This window comes from Drosophila ananassae, chromosome XR (assembly GCF_017639315.1).
Source record: "Drosophila ananassae strain 14024-0371.13 chromosome XR, ASM1763931v2, whole genome shotgun sequence".
NCBI lineage: Eukaryota > Metazoa > Arthropoda > Insecta > Diptera > Drosophilidae > Drosophila > Drosophila ananassae.
In genome coordinates, this window is record NC_057932.1 from 21,705,159 (window position 1) to 21,725,236 (window position 20,078).

Sequence of the window (20,078 nt, forward strand, 5' to 3'; positions counted from 1 at the left end):
TATCGGATGGATATCTGAAAATCCTATCGATGTCTCGATATAGAACTTTGTGTCTGCTCTACCTAGCAGCAAAACAACAACAGCAAATCGTAATAATATCAAAAAAGGATTAGCAGCTATTGAGCTAGCGGTTGAAACATATTTGTTTTAAGCCTCGGCCAGACACATGTGTGCTGCATGTTAGTCCGCTCAATCACATTTTATTTTCTCTGCGATTGCACAATCCCGCGCCCGTGTGTGTGAGCGAGTGCGTACCTGTGTGCGTAAACAACAACAGTGACCAAGCACGGATTCAAAAGCGGAATTGGATTCAGGCCTGGCTAGCACGCGTGGAGCACGCTTTTGATGGGCAACTCGCAAACAAGACAAGCTAGCAGAGAAGTAGCCGCCGGATCAGCAACAGCGGACCAGGCCCAGGAGCACCCAGCTGGGGAGGCCACATCTGCCCAGGTGCAGTGGCACACTCATCCTCACCCTCAGTCTGTGCCCCATGCGCAGTTAGCTGCCGCCGAGGAGGAGCGCAACCAGCCCCATCCCCATCCCCAGGTAAAGATAACGAGCAGCTTATCGATGTTGGCGCAAAACAATAAATAAATACTGCGTCATTATCCGCCTTTTGGCTGAATCAGCAGCAAACGACGCATTACAGGGCGCTTCTTCATGGCCCTGAACCCCAATCTGTCCCAGTCTGTGTGGCCAGTGCCCAATTCCCATTTCCCACACCCAAACGGAGCACGTGTGGCCATCTAATGTTTGCTCTTCCGCGTTTCGCCGTCTGCCATACACTGTGCGCCGCTGTTCGTGTGCCATGCGTCGCACTGATTTCAGGGCCATGCCAATTGAGCGCTTCAGGCGCTGCGCAAAAAATATACACATGCTCGTGTATACATATGGGCGGGCATTATCGCGTCTACCAGTGGGGAAAGATCCGATGATCCAGTTGGCCGGGGTGGTTGGCAGGTGGAAGGGGGGCAGGTGACCTCATGCAGGGAAATGCTCGAAAACTGGCTCTTCGCGTTAGGCTGGCCCCAAGACTACCACAATACAGTTTGTATAAACAATAAAAAGTGGGTGAGGAAGTCGAAAACGAAAATAGTGTCTGGAACGAGTTTGACGAAGAGGCGTGGGACAGGGGAGGCGGGCTGGCAGGCCAACAGCACCCACAAAAACAATATCATGCAAGTGACAGTCAACTGTAGTCAGCTGTTTGTCTCTTGTTTGCATGTATATATACTCAGCAAAGTATTCCCCGATCCAGGCAATATCGCGCCTGACGTTGCCCAGCTCACAGCTCGTAGCTGCAGCAATTCCCAAACCCAGAAAACACTAATTTGCCGGATTTTCCCGGCAGGTAAGCGGTGCGAACTACCTAATCCGCCGCGGTTCCCAGAATCAAATTTTTGCAACTACCTGCCTTTTTCCAGCAGCGACAACAGCAGCAGCTCTCCACCTGGAGTCTGAGCAGTCTCAGTGGTGGTCGACGACTCAACTGGAGCTTCTCGGCGGCCAGGAACTCCTTCCGCAACCGCAACAAGACCACACGCAAGAGGTAAGCTCCTTTCTCCCCAAATCCTCCAGTTGAATCTCGATCTGACCTCCAATCCGTTCCAGCTTGACCTCCCTGCACGGATCGAGGCGCAGCAAGACCCACTGGCACCGCCCGCTGACCAACTCCATCTTCAACTCGCACTTCAAGGAGCCCAGTCGCAACGACCAGTTCCACATTGAACACCTCGTGGCCAAGGGATCCTTCGGAGTGGTCTTCAAGGTATCCAGCAAGCAGGAGCCCGGCCTCTACTACGCGCTGAAGGTCCTCAAGAAGTCGAAGCTCATCGAGGACAACAGCGTGCGCCAGATCAAGGACGAAGCTGATATTCAGAAGGTGTGCGGACACCACCCCTTTATTGTGAAACAAATAGATCTTTGGCAGAATCGTCACCACCTCCACATCCGTATGTGTCCTCATTCCCTGTTACAACGCAATTGCCTAATTATATCCATTTCACAGTTTCGGAATATGTGCCCAATGGAGAGCTGTTCGCAAAAATTGGCCGCTTCTCTATCGATCTAGTGCGTTTGTATGTGGCCGAGATCGCCCTAGCTTTGGGTGAGTCCTGACTTTAGTTGCTGACCTCGGAATCCTTAATTTCCGCCTGCCGCTTTCCTCAGACTTCCTTCACAACGCCGGGATAATATACCGGGATGCCAAGCCGGAGAACATTCTGCTAACGCAACAATTTCACATCAAACTCACCGACTTCGGGCTGAGCAAGTGGCTCAAACTAGGGGCCAACACGCGCACCATGTGCGGCACATTCAAATACATGGGTACGATCTAAATCCAAACTTTATCCAAACAAATCAGTAAAAACAGCAGTAGCTTACTTAACTAATAGAGTTGACCAACCAAGAGGCGCCGTTCCAAAGCAATAGCTAAAACTTAGAAATCGAGGGGAACAGATCGGAGTAGGAATACAAACAGTATAGAAAGTCCTAGCTAGTCCTAGCTAGAGAATAAGTAAAGTTAAGAGCACGAAATCAAAAGGCGACCGCTGAGATCACTGTACATAAACGCGCACACGCACTTGCTACGTGGAATCCTAGTATCCTTTGCCACCACCATGAACGCCCGCTCGCAAGTCTTCGATCTGACCATGGAGGGTCGCCAGGTGGACGAGGCGGTGGCCACCATCTTCCACACCGTCCTCTTCCATCGCTGCCTGGGCAAGTACATGTACACCGGCGACGCCCAGTACTCCATCGGCACGGTCGGCTACACGGACGTGGACTGCAACTTCATCGACTTCACCTACGTCTGTTGCACCTCCGACAGCCTCACCCACAAGGTCAAGCGGGCCATCAACTCGTTTAGCGAGAAGCTGCGCTCCAACGAGAGCTGCGGCTCCGGCCAGATCAGCCTGGAGTTCTTCCAGAAGAAGAAGACCCGCTGGCCGTTCGCCCAGGAGTCGATTCCGTGGGAGGTCTGGACCGTGCACCTGGACCTGATCAAGCACGAGAACGAGGACGAGCGCCAGCTGTGCCGGGAGAACGTCTCGGACCTGCTCTCGGAGAAGGTAATCTATATCACGGAGCTGATGAACCGGCACGACTACGTGCCCAAGACGCCCAGCCAGAGCGAGCTCGACCTGATCTTCGACACCTCCTTCCCGGACGTCCAGCCGTACCTGTTCAAGTTCGACTACTCCACTTCCGGCTCGGCGGCACCGTCCATGGGCAATGCCATGAAGAAGATGATCAAGGAGACGCTCGCGATGTGACGGGCTGGCGAAGGATCGGAAACGGATACCTCGGCTCTACCTTTAATGGCTATTCGTGTTTTAGATATTCTTTTAGGTTTTCCATTTTTCGTGTTAAATGTTCTAATGCTAGGGTAATATTTATTTGCCTGCCGGTTTATTAACTTGAGTAACTATAGGGGAAGCCCGCTTCCCGGAGCGTTGGGCTTTCCGAACACTTAGTGGTACGTAGGATGTAGGGGGCGCTCTCGGACGGGGCTGCCCGAAAGTGAGCGGGACAGAGTCGGCGAGAGGGAGATGGAACTAGTGCTTTGTAAGAAAGAAGTGCTTTGGGCGGCTGCAGATCCTAGAAAGCACCGCTAGCGAATAACGTTCCCCACCAAATCAGCATGCAAACGTTTCAAACAGGAGCTCTGATCCGCCGGTAGAGCGGCGGCACGGCGCGGCAGACGCCGTACAGATACATTAGCATATATGTGTATAACGTGTTATTCGTAAAGCCAGTGTAAATAAATGAGAAATCGGAAATATATGTGTGTAGCGCATGCAGAGAGGAGGGAGTGTTGAGGTCTGGAGGGATCTGAGGCGACGGACGGAGACGTATGTATAAAAGATTGTGATTGTACTTGTAGTGACTAAAGAGATAGTGGCGGCTCTGCGCACCCGTAGAGATCAAATATGTATGTGTATCTGTATCTATAGATGTGTACGTTGTAAATCCATGTTTGTATGTATGTCCAGCTATAAACCTAATCGATAAATGTACTTTAAAACCTAACTACTATTGTAACTCAATCTAAGCAGAATAAATCCCTTGAAGCACACTTGTTCGACCGCTCGTTGAGATTGGGACTGTCCGTCCGTCCGTGTGCCCGCCTGGAGCTCTCCTCCCCCTACTAATATCCAACGCTAGTGCCGTTTGGACCTAGATTCGATCTCCTCTGATATTTGTTCTTTGTTTGCGACTACGGGTAGTGGGTAAAACGTTCTCCGCCTTCTCGTTTCGTTGCAGCCCCGGAGATTCTGTGCGGCGAACCCTACGGCCATGCAGTGGACTGGTGGGCCTTGGGCGTTATTGCCTGTCAGATGCTGACGCAGAAGGTAAGCTACAGCCGGCGGACTAACCCCCCTGCCGCTTTTCTAACGGCCATACTGCACTGCAGTCCCTCGATTAGCTCTTAGAACTGTGAGTATTGCTCGCGAGCCCCCTAATACCTAGCCGTAGCAGTCGTCCGACTTGGAGGGCTAAGATCTCAGTAATTCAATACCGGGGCTAATTGGATTTGAACGTACTTGTAACTGGTTTACCCCCCGATCAACATCGCACCATATAATTTAGCCGCCGGCCTACCAGCATAGTGCACTTTGCCTTCAGCTCCGGCTTTCGCTGCCCGCCAAAGACAGTCTCTAGTTTTTCGCTTTTTATTTAAGAATTTTCTCAGTCTATATAAAATCATATATACTTTTGCGCATATATACGTTATAACACTATCGGTATATTTAAATGTAGGTGTCATTATTTTAGAACTCAAAAATACAAAAAAAAAGTGTGTGGGGGGTCGGGTGCGTGTTCGGTTGGCGGTGTGTGGAGCAGGAGGAGTCTTGTGGGTGTGGTGGATGTGGTGACAGGTGACAGGTCGGTCTCTTGCAATGACTAAAATTTAATTAAAAAATTACATTAATTAAATTAAAATTATAAGTATAACTTTATGCCATCTTAGCGGTTGTCCTGTTTGTTGTGGTGGTTTCTATTGCTATTGCTATTGAATCTGCTCCAGATCCTTGCTGATCCTTACGGTTTTGCGTCCTTGCGTGATTTTGTTTTTACAGCTAATTGTAAGCATACCACTAACTACGTTCGTAAGCTTAAGTGGTCCTGGGGATTCGTCGGGCGTGGATTGGGTAAAGCTCTCTTACTCCCTAGGTCCTCCTCCTTAGTCCTCCTTGGATTCGCTGCTCTCCTCCGACTCCTTGGACTCGGACGACTCCTCGTTCTTCGACTCGGACTTCTCTGCCTTCTCGTTTGAGGACTTCTTTGGCTCCGAGGGCACGGCGGGCTCGGCTGCTGGAGCTGGAGCAGGAGCTGAAGCTGGAGTAGGAGCTGGAGCCGGGGCAGACTCGGCCACGGGCTCTGGAGCAGCGGGTGCCTCATCGATTTTTTTGGCCTCAGGTGCAGGGGCAGCCTCTACCTTCTCCTCCTTCTTCTCCGGCAGGGTCTTGGTCTGCTCAACCTCAGCAGAGGGCTGCTCCTTCACCGCCTCCGTCTCTTGCTCGGGGTTGGTTTTCAGCACAGGCGAGGGCTCGGCGGCGGACTCGGTGTTCTTCTGCTGCTCCACGGGCTGGGCCGGCTCGGGGGCGGGTGCTGGGGCGGCGGCGGCTGCGGGGGCAGCTGCGGACTTGGCCTGGGCGATCTGGGCGCCTGGCGAAACGGCGGGAGCGGACTTGGTCTCGGGCTGGGCAGGAGCGATCACCTGAATGTTGGACTCTGACTTGGCGATGGGCTCGGCGGGGGCAACGGGGGCGGAAGGCGCAGCGGGAGCGGCAGGGGCAGCCGGGGCGGCAGAAGCGGACTCCGGAGCAGCCTCTTCCTTCTTGGCAGCCTCCTTCTGTTCAATCTCGTTGATGCGCTCCTGGCGGGCGGGCTGCTCGGCAGGTGTGGCTTCCTTCTCGGCGGGAGTAGGCACTTCCAGGGACTTGGTCTCCTCGTCGACGACCTGCTTCTGGACCTCTACGTTGGCAACGGGGCTCTCCACCAGGGGAATGGCCTTGGGCTCCTCCACCTCGGACTCCGTGCGGGCGGACTTCTCCTGCTTTTTCTCGGTCTCGGCGGGGATCTCCTGAGGCTGGGCCTTGGGCTCCTCAACGGTCTTGGTCTCCTCGGGCAGGATCTTCTTCTCGGGAATGGCCGGGGCGGTTTCTACGTCCGGAGCGCTGGACTTCAGATCAGCGGTGACCTCAGGAGCGGCAGCGGCCGGGGCAGAAGTCGGAGTGGCGACAGGAGCGGGAGCGGCGGCGGCAGCGGGAGCTGGGGCACTCTTCGGTTCAGGAACCTTCTCCGGTTCTGGCTTGGCGGGAGCTGGCTCGATGGGATTGGTCTGGACGGTCTTGCCCAGGAGCTCGGCCTTTGAGCCACCGTCGGGCTGGATGGCCACTTCCTCGTCCGGCACAGGCAGGCCCCACACGGAGACCAGGCACACGGCGGCCACGAAAAGCAGTTGGCACTTCATCCTGGAAATTGGGAGTCGGGAAACGGAAGAGGAGGTTCCAAATTAGCAATTACCAAACAAAGAGCTCGGTTTCGTTCAAATGCCTCCGCTTTTGTAATTCAATTAAGCCAGATTTGAGGAAAAAGCGGAAAATTACAATTGAATTACGGCGGAGATCGTGGACCTTGGCACTGGGACAGGGACTACTGGTGCGTCCAAATGATGCCATGCCCCCGGTTCTTCGCGGGCCGAGTCCGATAACCCACGCTGAGGCTGCCGAGATCTCGGCGCGATAAGCTTGCGGCTCTATTCAAATGCAGATCAATTGGATAAGCGCGGGTCGGGTCGGATCGGATCGGATCGGTGACTTGCAAATCGGTCTTCTTTTAAGCCACCTGCTCATTTCCTAATGCTAATCAATTCGATGGTTTTATGGCCAAACAGCCATCAGGCCACCGAGCCATTAGGCCAGACAATCTAACGGAATCCGCACTGAATTTAATTAACCATTTTGAGATCCTCTTCGGGCACTCCGCTTTAGTGGCCCATCAAAATTTTAATCAGCTTGAAGTGGAAGAAATGGTCTGAATCTTCTTTGAATAGAACACTGCGAATTTAAATACTTGCTCTAAAGCTAATATCTTCAAGCTCAGCGTTCTCCTGGGAACTAAATTCGTTTCCAGTGCAGAGGAGTGCAATTTGCGGAAAGATTGTCTCTGGCAGATATGAACTTTGCAGCGAAACGAACAGGCGGCTTGGCCGTAGAAGAACCGAAACCCCAAGCGACAAGGCACTTTTGAGGTGTTGCAACTGCCACCTTGCATCGCGTCCCGGGATGTATCTGTGGAGGCAGATACAGCAGAACACAGGTGCTGGCGGAGGTGCAGGTGCAGCCTCTGACCTTTCGGCAACAACTCTGCCTTTTCTACTCACCTCGGGTCGAAGTAGCGTTGTCTGGCGGCGAACTGCAAGACTGGGTTTCAAAAATCTCTTTCGAGTTTGGCACTATCTCACAGATACGAGACTCTTGGATTCGTTTGTTGGCGGACGAGTTCGTTTTGTGGTTCTTTTTTGGAGGTTTTCGGGGTTCGCGGCCCTGCAACACACGCACAAAAAAAAAGATGTCCAAAAAAAAGATATGTATCTGAGGGATCTGAAGATCTGAGGATCTGAGGATCTGAGTATCTGTGAGGTTCTTAATCCGCTGCGGTGCGCTGCGTTCTCACCGGTCCGGTCAGTTTCAAGAAGCACTTTGAGTGGCTGGCAGCGGCGCGGCCCGTTTTTATACAGTCGCCGGATGACGAACGTCGGACGGCGCTGCCTCGGCCGCTGCCGCAGTCGGCGCCGCAGCTGGCGCGGCAGCCAGCCGTCGGCCGAGGGCAGCAGGAAGCGGGCAGAGCGGTACCATGTCGCTGAGCTGCTCTGCTTGGGCTTTCGGCTCTTGGTCTTGGTTTTGGTTTTGGTTTTGGTTTTGGCCTGGAGGTCGGCTGCGGCTTGGATGTCCCTTCTGTACATGGAGCGGCGTACGTGAGGGCTGGAGTCCATGCCGCACTTGGAGCTCTGCAGGATCGATCCAGCGGGTAGCAGGATATTTTTAGTCACTCTAAGCCGCCGACGTAGCCCTTTCTCCATAAATAGACAGACGGCGGCGGCGGCGTTGTCTATTTTTAAAGCGAATGCAATTTGTAAGACTTCTCCTGGCGGGGGGAGCAGCAGGAGGAGCTCTGGGAGGTGCTCCACCGGGAGGACTCCGGCTATTTTTAAACCAGGATCGCGATCAAAGCCAGGCACGATTTTCAAATGCAGACTATGCCCTGCCGGGGGACGATAATATCAGCAATCAGGCAGAGCACACGGCCAGAAAAGGTCTTCGCTTCGCTTCCAATCTCTTGGAAACAATTCCGAAAGTCCTTACTGCTGGTTTTTCTAAGTGTGGCGAGAGGGCCAAAGCAAAATGCTTAATTGTGGTTTTGGCAAGGAATTGGCTTGGCAGGAGCTGGGGAGCAGAAACCGGTATTGGTATCGGAATTGGTATTGGAGGATGGTAGATGGTCGCGATGGTAGATGGTAGTTGGTAGATGGTAGGTGGTAGGTGGTAGGTGGTAGGTGGTAGGGGCAGGGAAGACCTGCTGCTATCTACTAGAACTTTGGTAGCGCAGGAGGTGCATCCACATGGGAGACGGGGAACATCATTAACATAATCGAAGCGACTTGGCTCGGATCGCAGGTTCGATCGTTGATTATCTTAGAATGATAAATGCCCCTCGGGCCTCGGGAGCTGGGGGATTCTTTTTATAGACCCTGTGGGAGGGGGCATGGATCGATAGACGGATAGATGGGTGCTGGTGTGGAAAGTTCCACGCTCGTCCAATTTGCCACAGCTTACAAAATCCAAATCGAAGCCGAAAATTGAGCAACCTCATAGCGGGGACACAAAGGCCTTGCCTGAAAGACGGCCCGAGTATACAGACACAGATACACAGGTACAGATACTTGTGCCTTGTATCTGGGGATACACAGATACAGGTACTTTGTGTCGAAGATGCGACGACGTCTCCCGCCTCTCTAAGGTCAGACAATCGTTTGGCGGAAAAGTTCTGGCTGCGACGGGGGTCTCGAGTTAAACGTGCTCTGATTGGATTTGGAAACGCCACAAAAGACACATCAGACTCTAATTCGGATCTTACGCTAGTTATAGTTCTGTCTCCAGAACGGGCACGATAAGCTAATGACGGAGATAGTCCGACGAGATAGTCGCATGGTAACACGGCCAGACCGGACCATCTGTCGGTCATCGGGTCTTGGGTTTTTCGTTTTACGACCCGGGGTTAGGGACTACCTGCCTGCTAACCTCGGCCTGCGTAGGAGATTACCTGTAGCAGGATCTTGTAACCCAGGTCCAGAATCTATCCAGAGCTCTATGCAAATTCCTAGAACCCGAAAACTGAAAACTGAAAACTGAAAACCTTTGCTGCCGACCGCTCATTAGCGGCTTTTGAAGGTCGGCGCCGTTTTTCTCGACTGCCCCGTCACGAAAACAACAAACCGCCAGCCTCAAACTGAAAACTGAAAACAGAAAACTAAGCTCAAATCTCATAATCTCATAAATATTTGCATTTTAGAAAAATCATGCATAATTGCAATTATTATTATTTATCAAGTTGCTCAATGATTTCCACGGATAAACGGTTGGGCAAGCCATTTAGCCATTTGTGCTTTGTGATTTGTGCTTCAAGTCTTGTTCATGGCAAGTGGGATGGCGGCTGATTCTATCAGTGTTCAGGGTACAGTACAGTGAACGCTCCCAGAGACCGACGGAGCATTTGTTTATTTATAACCCGAAACCGGGTGCGACGCAGGCGCTCGAGTGCCTGGTACCTGCCTAGTAGGTGTTCCAAAGTGCCTGCCTAGATTCTTTGCGACATTTTTATGCTCTTGCCTTGCATAAATATTTGCTTGCTCCGAAGAGCTCGGGAGTCTGCGTTCTGGGATCTGCGAGGCAATAAATATGTCCGGGCCAGGCGGGGGTCCAGGAGCAGGACTCGCGTGGACTGGGATGGGGATACTGCGTTGCAATCATGGACGTTGATTCGCACATTCCCACATAGGCACACAGTGTCCTCCTGGCCACGGCAGTGGCCAACAAAACGCGCCATTATCATCGGCAATACCCGGCGAGGTCCGTCATTACCATTACCATTATCATTATTGGCCGGCAGAAGTCTTGGGCCGACACCTCCTGCCCTGCCCGGGATGCACTTTATTCGCGGAGCACTTTGTTGCAAAGTGTTCTCCTTGGCTGCCACATGCCAGTGCAGCATAGAGCTCTGCAGCCCTCTGTAGTGCTTAGTGCACTGAGAGAAAGGTTTGGGGCTCAGCTTAGTTCCTTTACATCAGATGTGACTCAGCTGCCCGTGGCTGTTGGCCTTCCGTCTACTACCAATTATTGTTTCTCTGCGTGCACCTGAAGATGGCTGCCGGGACTGCTGCTGCTAGACTGCTAGCTGCTTGATCGGCGAAACTAGTCTTGCCTTTGTATCTCATGGATACATAACTCTTTGTTATTGGCCTTGAATGTCCTAAGCACGGAAAAGAGGTCATTGTCGCATAATACGCCTGGCCTGGCCAGGGTCTGGTTTGGCTTTGGCTTTGGCTTCTTCTTGGGCTTTAGCTTTGGTTTGGTCTGGAGCTGGACCTAAACCTGGTTGGACGATGACAGTGGACAGTGTCGAGTGGATAGGAGACAGGAAACTGGCAACAGGGGACAGTGGACAGTGGACAGGGGGGACATGAGACAAGCCCGTGGAAGAAGTTTTCCCTCTTGGGGCTCTTGGGGGACGACTTCCCTTTTCTGTGTTTTGAAGTTTGTAATTAAAGTAGGCACGCATTTTAATGACTGTAATTGAATTGGCCCTTGCAGAGCTGTGGAGCTAATAGATGCAGTTGGCTGGCAAAAAATGCAAAAGTATAAATAAATGCCCCAAGACCATGCAGTATTGTTGTTTGGCTATTTTTCACGGCTTCCTGTCGGGCAGTCTCTGAGCAGAGTAGAGTTCTTCTCCGTCTCCTCGTAAAAACATAGACTTTTGAAATCTTGCAGATTGTTTTCCGTTTTCGCTGAGCTGCTGTGCTTGTTGATTCTTTGATTTTTTGTCGGCTGACTGTGCAAGATACAAGCTACAAGATACTAGATACTGGCCATAAGCCATAAGCTATGAGGTATTCCGCAAAGCACTGGAAGTCGTTGTCGCGGAGATTAAGACAATTTACTCGCTGGACATTAATTCTAGGAAATACACAAAAATAATAATCACTGCGGCGAAAATTGGCCAACGTTGATGGTTGATGACCTGTGGCGACAGTTGCCTGTCTTCCAATTTGGCAATTCGTCAATCCGGCAATACGCCAGTCCCTAGATGTCCGTGACTGGGCCATGGCCCATGGTGGGAGAGGTGGAGCTGGTTCTTGAGGGAGGACAGAGAACGGTGGACGGAGGCTTCTCAAATCGAGTCGGAACAAATGCGAATCTGACTGACAGCCACTCACGTGCCGGCAATTACAATTAGCATGCGATAAAAAGTGACAAATGCCCAGATGATAATAATAACAATAACGCCAGCCATGGGGCATCAGGGAATCAGAATTGGAATCGGCATCAGACACAGAAGCAGAGACAGAAACAGACACAGAGTCAGAATCAGAATCAGAATCAGAAACAGAACCAGCAGTAGAATCGGAATCATTGGAGCGCTCTCATGTGTCATTTCGCAACTAGTTTTTGAATCAACGAACCAGGAAGGTGGTGCCCATCCATCCATCCATCCAACCATCCATTCATCCATCCATCCTCCCCTCCTGGCGCCTCTGGCTGCTCCAGTACCTCTGTTACCCCCTGGTACCGGCACTACAACCGATCATTAGCTCGGCGCTCTCGTCGGTGATTTAATTTAATTTTTTCTAAGCACAAACCACAAAACTGTTTCACTTTGTCAGCTTGTCGTTTGTCTGCTTGTCACTCGGCGGTCGGCAGTCGCTGTCGCTGTCGCATTGATTAAGCTTAATTTGTGCTCCAAATGCAGGTCAAACCTTTCGAAATCCCTCGGCATTAGCGGCCAAGCCGATTCGAGCCGGCCAAAGGCCGGAGAGATGGTGTGGTATCTGGCTCAGTATTGGGAGCTACTCGATAGCCACTCGGAAGACCTTGAATCGTGGATGGATTCTAACCACATGAGTCACCTGCTCTGGCCAGTGACATTTCCCCCAGGCACCGATTGCCGACCACGCCGAGTGAAAGCGACAGTTCTGGGAACTGATTCTGGGAAGCGATCGCATTCCTCCCGCTCCAAGGCCTGGCATAGCCTTTTCCTGAATCTCCCAGTCTCACCTTCACCCACGAGACGGTCCCCTGCAGGCTGCACTAGCGCCCGGTTAAGTTCAAGTGCGTGCATTGCTCGGACTCGCCACAGCCCCCCTCCCCCCCCATTCGAATGCATAACCCCAGCGGATATTCAAGAGCAGCTACTGTAATTAGCCGCTAGTCAGTGTCAGTAAGTGGCTCTTACATGACAATTGGCTGCGCCAAATTAGATTTGCGTGCATTTTGCTCGACGACTCGAAGTACTCGACATCGTGTAGCCCCCGCTCGGGACCTGGAGGGCACTGGGTATTGCTCGGTCGACCCCGGCCGTCGCGGCTCTGGAACACAAGTACTCGGCAAGTGAGAGTGCCTGCCTACCGCGGGAAAAGCCACAACTAGAATCTCACTACGTGCCCATATAATGTTCACATAATAAAGGCCCGTCAGCCCCAGCGGCAGCGCACAGCAAAATTGTCTATTTCTATTTTAAAAGTAGTCTGTTGGCCGCTAATTGAATTCAATTTGCATGCATTAGCGCTCGTGGAGCCGCGCTCTCCGAGCTGCTCCACGCCGAGCCGATCTAAGACGCATCCAAATTGGAATGGCATGGCGTCCACATTCCAATCTTCCGTAACTCATGTGCATCTGTCCGTAGTCCGTGGTCGGTGATCCCCCCTTGCAGAAGCACCCAAAACCCTCCATACCTGAGCTCAGCTCTGGAGGGAGTTTGGCCGGCAGATCTAGTCTATATGCAGAGTGCGCAGTTTCTTTATAGGAACACTGGGGAGCAATTAAGCTTACACAGCCATGAATATTCATTGTTTTCGAATACCTCACGAGTGATCAACTAAGCGGCGCATTGGGAGCGTGGTAGGATGGCAAGAACCGCACTCCAATCTGGCTCTGGCAAGGGCATGGCCGAATTGAATGCGTCAATAGCGTCGTGGAAATGTTTATTGCGAAATTTGCGTGCCTGGCGCTGGGAAGTGCTCCGCTTGGTTGCCACAGACATGATTCAGAGCGCCGTCGTCAGCATCGCTCGGGTTGTTTGTTTGGTTTGTGCTCAGATTGGATGCTAATTGTTTTTTTTAGCTAGCAAACAGACCCAATAGAGGTGTCTCACCACCGACCCAATACTATCTGAACAAATAAACATGGAGCGCTCTGGGGCTCTTGGGCTCTTGGGGTCTGGGAGCCCTGCACTAAATAAAATTGTGAACTGATTTATCCGACATTTCAGTGCCCCAATATAAGGCATTTTATCCTGCAGTGGCGGCGGGGAAATGCGGCGACCGAGCCGGGCTCCGAGGACGGACTGTCTAACGCTCCGTCCATCGCCCAGATCAACGGCTGTCTGCAGGACATCGAGGACGAGAGCGAGGAGGACTTCCTGCCGCAGGCGGTGCGCAGTCTCAGCCACGAGGGCCGGGACGTGATCCGGCAGCTGCTTGCCGTTGAGCCGCGCCAGAGGATACGGAGTGTGATGGCGCTTCAAAGGATTGCTCTCTTCAAGGGCTACAAGGTGACCTCCAAGCACCTCCTCAGCGTGAGTCCTAGATCTACTTAGTTGTTACGCCCTTTCCGAATAATGAATTCCATTTGTGGCAGCTCTCGCCCCGGGAGATCATCGCCAGGGACGGCATCCGGGTCTACGAGGACGTCCCGCTCGATCAGGCAGCGAACGAAAGTGCCATCAAAGCATTCCACAACTTTTAGCTCCAAAGCAGCCCACATTTTGGGTAATTGCATGAACAGAGTATTTTTACAGTGTATTTTTGCGTCATTAAAGGTGGTTAGGAAGTTTTCCGATAGCCGATTCCTTATTTTACATGTCTGGTTTTGACTTTTATTGGGCCGGAAGGGGGCTGGGCTTTTCGCGAGTGTATTCCAACTTACGTCAGAACGAGAGCTTTCCAGCAGCTGTGCCAGCTTTTCGCCAGGATTTCAGCGTGGGCGGGCTTTCGCGCGAAGCTTTTCCGACGCTTTGTCAGCTGCTCCTTTTGTTCCTGGCGAGAAACGAACAGAGCGTAGAGCAGAGGAGCCCGCGAGCGAGCGACGTGTGGCTAGAAGCGAGAGAGTCTCGCAAGAGAGGGTCTCGCCACTCGCCCAGCGAGCCAAATACAGAGACCGTGGCACAGGCAGCAACAGCGGCAGCGCAGTTACAAAAACTCCTTACAACAAATACATACATGCAGAGGACGGCAATGGTGGCCAACAAAAAGCGTTAGAGCCACCAGGACAGGAGGACAACTCGGAGAAAAACGGGGTAAGGATCCGATTTGGCTTCCGAGTAGGCTCCTCGCAAGTGGGACAGTGCTTGGGGAAAGTGCCATAACGGGCGCATCCCACTGCAGTTCCCAGGTGCACAGGCACAGGCACAGGCAAAGGCACAGGCACATCCACAGGCACGCGCACACGCATGGTGGTGGCATGCAGCAGGATTAGGCAACAGAAAAACGGCTTCGGGACAGGACAGGATGGCGCTGGTGCACACGTACCTGGGCACATGGGAGGTGAGTCTTTGGCCTAGGCCTAGTACCCGTTCCCTCCTAGATCTCCCTCCGTTTTCTCTGCTCCCATTCAGATTGTTTGCTGCACCTTCGAGGGAAAGCGGGAGCTGTCCGGCCTGGAGGGGTGAGTATTGAAAGGGTTGTGCTCTAACGGATTAAAGGATCCTAACGAAATTTGTACTCTCACGCAGCATCAAGTTCCGGCTGGACGACACCAGCGATATCACCTGGTACAACGACCTGGTCAGCCCCTTGCCCGAGTCCAAGGACTGCGGCCCCTTCTGCGAGTCGGCGAGTGTCCTTTTCAGCTGCGAGACCTTCGATGTCCACGAGACTAATCCGCGCCTGGTCTTCGGCGCCTTTGCCGGCCACAGCATCGAGTTTAGCGTGAGTTTGCGGCGCCTGCCTTGACCTTTGACCCCACTAACCCTACTCTCACTCCCCACAGACAAACACCCTCACCCCCACGGACACCCTGGTGCTCAGCTGCGAAAACTGGTATGCTGTGGAGTGCAAGCGCCTGCAGGACGGACAGGCCGCCGGCCAGGAGAAGCAGCTCAGCTTCGGGGAGGCCCTGCAGGAGTCCTACTTCAGCGACGTGGTAGTGAAGAGCTCCGGCGGAATGGACTACGCCCTGCATGCCTCCATTCTCCGGCTGAACGGCTTCGACTGCAGCATGTGCGTGAACAGTGCCCCTTCCTCCGCCGCCGCGGTCGCGTCTGGGCGCTCCGCCCCGAGATCCTGCCACAGCGGACCAAACACGCCCAACCCCATTCGCATTTCCGTGGCCCCAGCCTCCTCCGGCGACGGGGAGGAGCAGCAGAAGTCGATGCCACGCCTGAATCTGTCACCCATCTACCTGCAGCCCCCGTGCGACTTCCAGACCCTGGCCGGAGCCCAGCGGGCGCACCAGTTCAGCAGCAGCTTCACATGCCTGAGCAATGGGAACGCCGAGGTAGCGGAGGCAGTGCCTCGGGCGGGACTGCTGGGTCTGGAGGCAAGCCCCGGCGGTCTCTTTCGGTTGCCGCCCACATCGCACTCGGACTCGCATCTGGAGACCTCGCAGGCGCACTGCAAGAACATCTTCAACTTTTGTCAGGACCTCGTGCTCCAGCCCACACCAACGCCCACATTGACGCCCCTGCTTGCTCCCGGGTCTGCCTCTGCCGGCGGCCTCACAGTCTGCGGTATCCGAAGACCACCGCTGTCGCCATATCGCGCCCGTAGCCCCTCCCCGTTCCCCAGCTCGATGGACACGCCGCCCTCCTCGCCACTGACCCCCGTGGGCGTGCTCTGCAACCTGCCCACGTTCCTGCTGGGCCCCATCCTGCACTGGCTATACACGGAGTCTCTCCTGCCGGACCTGGACGAGGACGTGTGCGAGAAGCTGATCAGCTTCGCTGAGACCCAGCCCTCGCTCACCAAGCTGGTGGAGCCGACGCGCAAGTACCTGAGGCTGATGCGGCTCAAGAAGTGTAAGTGTCCTCTGAATGCCCCCAATATCCTGAGAGTGTGACCCTGGAGTAACCCATCATCTTCACCTCCTTTCAGTTGTGGTCAATGTAACCATGGATCTGCACGGCATCCTGAACCGGGTCATCCAGTGCATCGACCCAGTCAACATCACCCACGAGCCGGCCCAGCTGTACGCCACCTTCCAGGACGCCCTGAGGGAGTGCGCCATAGGCTGCGCCAAGGTCCTCCAGTTCTGCAACATCTTCATCACCGACGCCACGCACATGACCCGCTACCAGAAGAACGAGATCGTCAAGTACATCCGCACCCGCATCCCGATCTTTATGTCGCAGATCCAGCAGCTGCTGCGGAACGTGCTCGGGGTCTTTGTGGGCCTGAGCGTGGACGAGAAGGCCGAGCTGGTGACCTATCTAGTACCTGAAGCAAGTATTTCTCTGAGATGTAACCCTTTTGATATTAATTCCGGATCTCTTCCGCCGCAGATCGAATCAACCTTATTTGTACTGACCGCTGTGATAGAGGAAATCAAAAATTCACTGGAAATCATGTGCAAGGTGAGTCATCCGGCAGCTCTAGGGGCTCCACGCTACAGCTTTTCAACTGCAGGACCTCAAATGCTCCCACTTGGACCTACCGCTGCAGCAGCAGCAGGTGGACGACGCCATTGTCATGCAGCTCCAATTCGCCGACGGCGGCGGCGGGGATCCGTCCCCACGTCCTCGTCGCGGCGCCCCCGTGGGCCTTACGCTCTACGACAATCTCGCGGAGAAGCAGCGCCTCAGCTCGGCGGAGAACGACCTGAAGTTCGTGCTCTACATGTACGAGGTGCGGAAGATGCGCGACATTTACGGACGGATCGTGGCCGCTTTGGAGATAATCAAGGATAAGAAGTGAGTTGCCCTGCCAGTAGCCCATAATCTGTCTTCTTCCGTTCCCAGGAGCACCTTCTGCGAGATGGACTTCTTGAGCAAGAGCAGCACGATTAACCAGAACCTAGAGCAGCTCATTGTGGACATACCCGCCTACATATTCATCGTGGAGAACCTGTCGGACCGCCTGGACGACAAGCTGGGATGGAAGGAGTTCAAGTTCTGCTTCAAGCTGGCCACCAGTCAGATAGTAAGATTCGGTAACCACTTCCTTAAAGACCTCGGCTCATCCCTGTACCGTCCACACAGAACGGGGTCATTGCCAAGCTGCTGGACCACAAGGCCGCCCTGCGGGACGCCATCACCCAGATCTGCCTGCTGGTCCGCAAGCAGGAGTTCACCCAGGCCGTCGTCGAGCTGGGCCTCCTGGACGAGTCCAGCAGCCTTATGAGCGAGATGAAGGGCGGCCAGGTGGCCGACCACGAGAACAACCTCAACCAAGAGATCAGTCCCGCGAAGGACACCCTGTATGTGGAGCGGAAGCAGTATTACGACTACAAGAGCATCAAGGTGAGCTTCTGCGTCACTTCTCTGGCGAATTTGTGACTCCATCCATCCCTTCCAGCTCAACCTCATCCGGCATCTCTGCGAGCCGCCCATCGCGGCCAACAGCAACCTCTCCAAGAACGCCCTGCGCCTCCTGCACTCCACCCAGCTGGCTGACATGGAGTTCGAGGTGCACACCTACACCCCCGCGCCCCACCAGGTACTTTCCTCGGGCGAAGGAGATGCCAAGCAGGACCCAGAGGCCACCGCCGCCCCTGCTCCTTGCGCCCTGCAGGTGCACAGCTTCAAGGCCCACCGGGTCATTGTGGCTGCGCGCTGCGAGTGGTTCAAGAAGGCCCTGATGTCCGGCATGCAGGAGTCCATCAACCGGAAGGTTGTCATCACCGACACCTCGCCCGTGATCTTCCGGCGGCTGCTTCTGTACCTGTACGGAGCCCCCATCGACCGGACAGTGGGGGCGGAGCAGGTTTGCGAGCTTATGCTTCTGGCGGATCGCTACTCCATCGACGACCTGAAGGTCTGCTCCATAGAGCTCCTCCTCTCTTCCAAGTTTCTGATTGTTTTGTTTTGCTTTCAGGAACTGTGCGAAAGCACCCTCTACTCCCTGATTGACGAGGACTCCGTGGTCTGTCTGCTGGGCATCGCGGACCGCTACATGGCCACCGCTCTGAAGTCCAAGTGTCTCTCCTTCCTCTCGCAGCACGCCCAGCTGACCAAGTGTGAGATATTCAAGGAATTGCCCCAGACGCTTCAGGTGGGACAGCCTCTCGCCCTCTATACTTCTCTAAAAAATACTGAAAGTTTGCTGTTTTTGCTTCAGCTCGAGGTGATGGATCTGATACACTGGTTCGGCAGGGTCTCCGAGCCGTGGAATGACCGCGGCTTCAAGCCCCGGAGCAGCTCCCGCCACAGCCTGAAGAGTCCATCGAAGCCCCGATCGCGGTCCCGCAAGTCATCGCCCTCCTACATGTGACGCCGGCAAAGCGCCACGGAACTCACGAATGCCAACTTCTTGTGATAATTCTAGAAGACTTCGCTAACCAGGAAATCCAGGAATCCCCGAATGGAATTGTTTGGTAGTCAATGAGAGGATGCAGGAGATGCAGTAGGATCAGCAACAGGACTCGGATACGAAATCGGAATCGAGAGTTTAGCAAACACGACCCGACTTTAGTGGGTTTTGTTTGATTCACTAGTAGCTACATAGGATTTACGGAGTGCATCCCACTTGCCCCCAAACCAATGGATCTATTTGCGAAGATGCAGTCCCTGCAGCCTGCAACCTGCAACCTGCAACCTGCAACCTGCCCCCTCCCCATCCCAATTCCCATCCCCCTGCATGTTTGCGTCTAAGATAGTATATAGGAAAGCGACGAAACTTAACAATTTAACGAGGCCAGAGCCTAGGAGAGGCAGGAAGTAACATGGAGGAGCCAGTCCCCTCGCTCGACACGATTTGATATTTTGTACAATGTAGTCTGATTGGTAGGTAGAATCTAATCATTTCCAAATCTGAAATCTGAAATCTGAAATCTGAAATCTGAGATCTGACAGTTATGTAGTTTTGTATTGGGAAATAGGCCAAAAAATTTACACTATACATTATAAACTAATTTGTGTATTTTGGAGCACACGGAAAACAAGCGAAAATGCAACTGCAACTCGAACAGCAAACCACACACGTTTCTTAACGTATTTAACCTAATATGTACGACGTTATGAGCTAGTGCGAGGGCATGAGCGAAGGTGTCTCGGGAGGAGCGATTCGTATTCGTATTTTTTCATTCGATTTGAAACAGTATAAAATTAAAGAAATTATATATATGTACAAAATATTACGTGTATATACTATATATTACTGTACTAATTCAATACATTTCTTGTTGTCTTTTTAAAACAACTCTCGAGTCTTTCTGTTCCATCTGGCACTCCCACGGGGCCTCCCATCCGCCATCGGCCATCGGCCATTGTCCCATCAGCTGTCCCTTTCGCATCCGAAACTGCAGCGATGGGATACACACTTCTGTACGTTCGCGGATAAGCCCTGGCCGTGGGAGGAGGGGCTGGCCAGGGCGGGGGCGAGAAATCATGCGGAATATTGGGCGCGCGTGGGCGGAGAAAGTCGAGAAAGGCGCAGAGTCAAAAGTTTCCCAGCAACGAGTACTGGACTCGATAACGTCAGTGGCTTATAAAAGATTCCGCTAATCGCTCGCCGAGGGGTGGTTGAGCTTTGCTGGCCAGGACAGGACTCTAAAAACGGCTAACAGTAAATGGCATCAACTAACGGGAGATTTTCATAAGCTTTAACGGCACTACCTTAAGCGAAAAGCTTAACT

At 53.3% G+C, this 20,078-nt stretch overlaps 4 protein-coding genes across 7 annotated transcripts; 3 read left to right on the forward strand and 1 right to left on the reverse strand.

The window, feature by feature from the left end:
- Positions 1 to 4: 4 nt before the first annotated feature.
- Positions 5 to 14,148, forward strand: LOC6501894 (serine/threonine-protein kinase S6KL). 4 transcript variants are annotated; one of them, XM_001966679.4, is made up of 8 exons: positions 5 to 546; positions 1,425 to 1,549; positions 1,612 to 1,952; positions 2,009 to 2,107; positions 2,170 to 2,328; positions 4,270 to 4,358; positions 13,561 to 13,866; positions 13,929 to 14,148. In XM_001966679.4, the coding sequence occupies exons 1-8, from the start codon at positions 346 to 348 to the stop codon at positions 14,034 to 14,036; spliced, it is 1,428 nt and encodes a 475-aa protein (XP_001966715.1). In that variant the 5' UTR covers positions 5 to 345; the 3' UTR covers positions 14,037 to 14,148. The 4 variants fall into 4 exon arrangements, with proteins under 4 accessions (XP_001966715.1, XP_032308305.1, XP_014759647.1 ...); XM_032452414.2 differs by having other exon boundaries at positions 13,591 to 13,866; XM_014904161.3 differs by having other exon boundaries at positions 1,428 to 1,549.
- LOC26514226 (autophagy-related protein 101) lies at positions 2,327 to 4,081 on the forward strand. The gene has a single exon (XM_014904217.2). The coding sequence runs from the start codon at positions 2,622 to 2,624 to the stop codon at positions 3,276 to 3,278; it is 657 nt and encodes a 218-aa protein (XP_014759703.1). The 5' UTR covers positions 2,327 to 2,621; the 3' UTR covers positions 3,279 to 4,081.
- LOC6501932 (protein bangles and beads) lies at positions 4,666 to 7,748 on the reverse strand. Its single transcript, XM_001966680.4, has 2 exons — positions 7,397 to 7,748; positions 4,666 to 6,485 (listed from the first exon to the last, which is right to left on the reverse strand). Exon 2 carries the CDS (start codon positions 6,482 to 6,484, stop codon positions 5,192 to 5,194), a length of 1,293 nt encoding a protein of 430 aa, XP_001966716.2. The 5' UTR covers position 6,485; positions 7,397 to 7,748; the 3' UTR covers positions 4,666 to 5,191.
- A 154-nt stretch (positions 14,149 to 14,302) lies between the features above and the next one.
- Positions 14,303 to 19,642, forward strand: LOC6501895. Its single transcript, XM_001966678.4, has 12 exons — positions 14,303 to 14,833; positions 14,905 to 14,954; positions 15,022 to 15,217; positions 15,279 to 16,305; positions 16,382 to 16,728; positions 16,789 to 16,860; positions 16,913 to 17,196; positions 17,245 to 17,425; positions 17,485 to 17,745; positions 17,801 to 18,259; positions 18,320 to 18,496; positions 18,563 to 19,642. The coding sequence occupies exons 1-12, from the start codon at positions 14,798 to 14,800 to the stop codon at positions 18,713 to 18,715; spliced, it is 3,243 nt and encodes a 1,080-aa protein (XP_001966714.1). The 5' UTR covers positions 14,303 to 14,797; the 3' UTR covers positions 18,716 to 19,642.
- The last annotated feature ends 436 nt before the right edge of the window (positions 19,643 to 20,078 follow it).

Coding starts and splice junctions, on each gene's coding strand:
- LOC6501894 (XM_001966679.4), top strand. CDS start 346: ATGGGCAACTCGCAAACAAGACAAGCTAGCAGAGAAGTAGCCGCCGGA. Junction 1,550..1,611: donor AACAAGACCACACGCAAGAG/GTAAGCTCCTTT, acceptor AATCCGTTCCAG/CTTGACCTCCCTGCACGGAT. Junction 2,329..4,269: donor CGGCACATTCAAATACATGG/GTACGATCTAAA, acceptor GTTTCGTTGCAG/CCCCGGAGATTCTGTGCGGC.
- LOC6501932 (XM_001966680.4), bottom strand. CDS start 6,484: ATGAAGTGCCAACTGCTTTTCGTGGCCGCCGTGTGCCTGGTCTCCGTG.
- LOC6501895 (XM_001966678.4), top strand. CDS start 14,798: ATGGCGCTGGTGCACACGTACCTGGGCACATGGGAG. Junction 16,861..16,912: donor CACTGGAAATCATGTGCAAG/GTGAGTCATCCG, acceptor TTTCAACTGCAG/GACCTCAAATGCTCCCACTT. Junction 18,260..18,319: donor ACTCCATCGACGACCTGAAG/GTCTGCTCCATA, acceptor TTTTGCTTTCAG/GAACTGTGCGAAAGCACCCT.
- LOC26514226 (XM_014904217.2), top strand. CDS start 2,622: ATGAACGCCCGCTCGCAAGTCTTCGATCTGACCATGGAGGGTCGCCAG.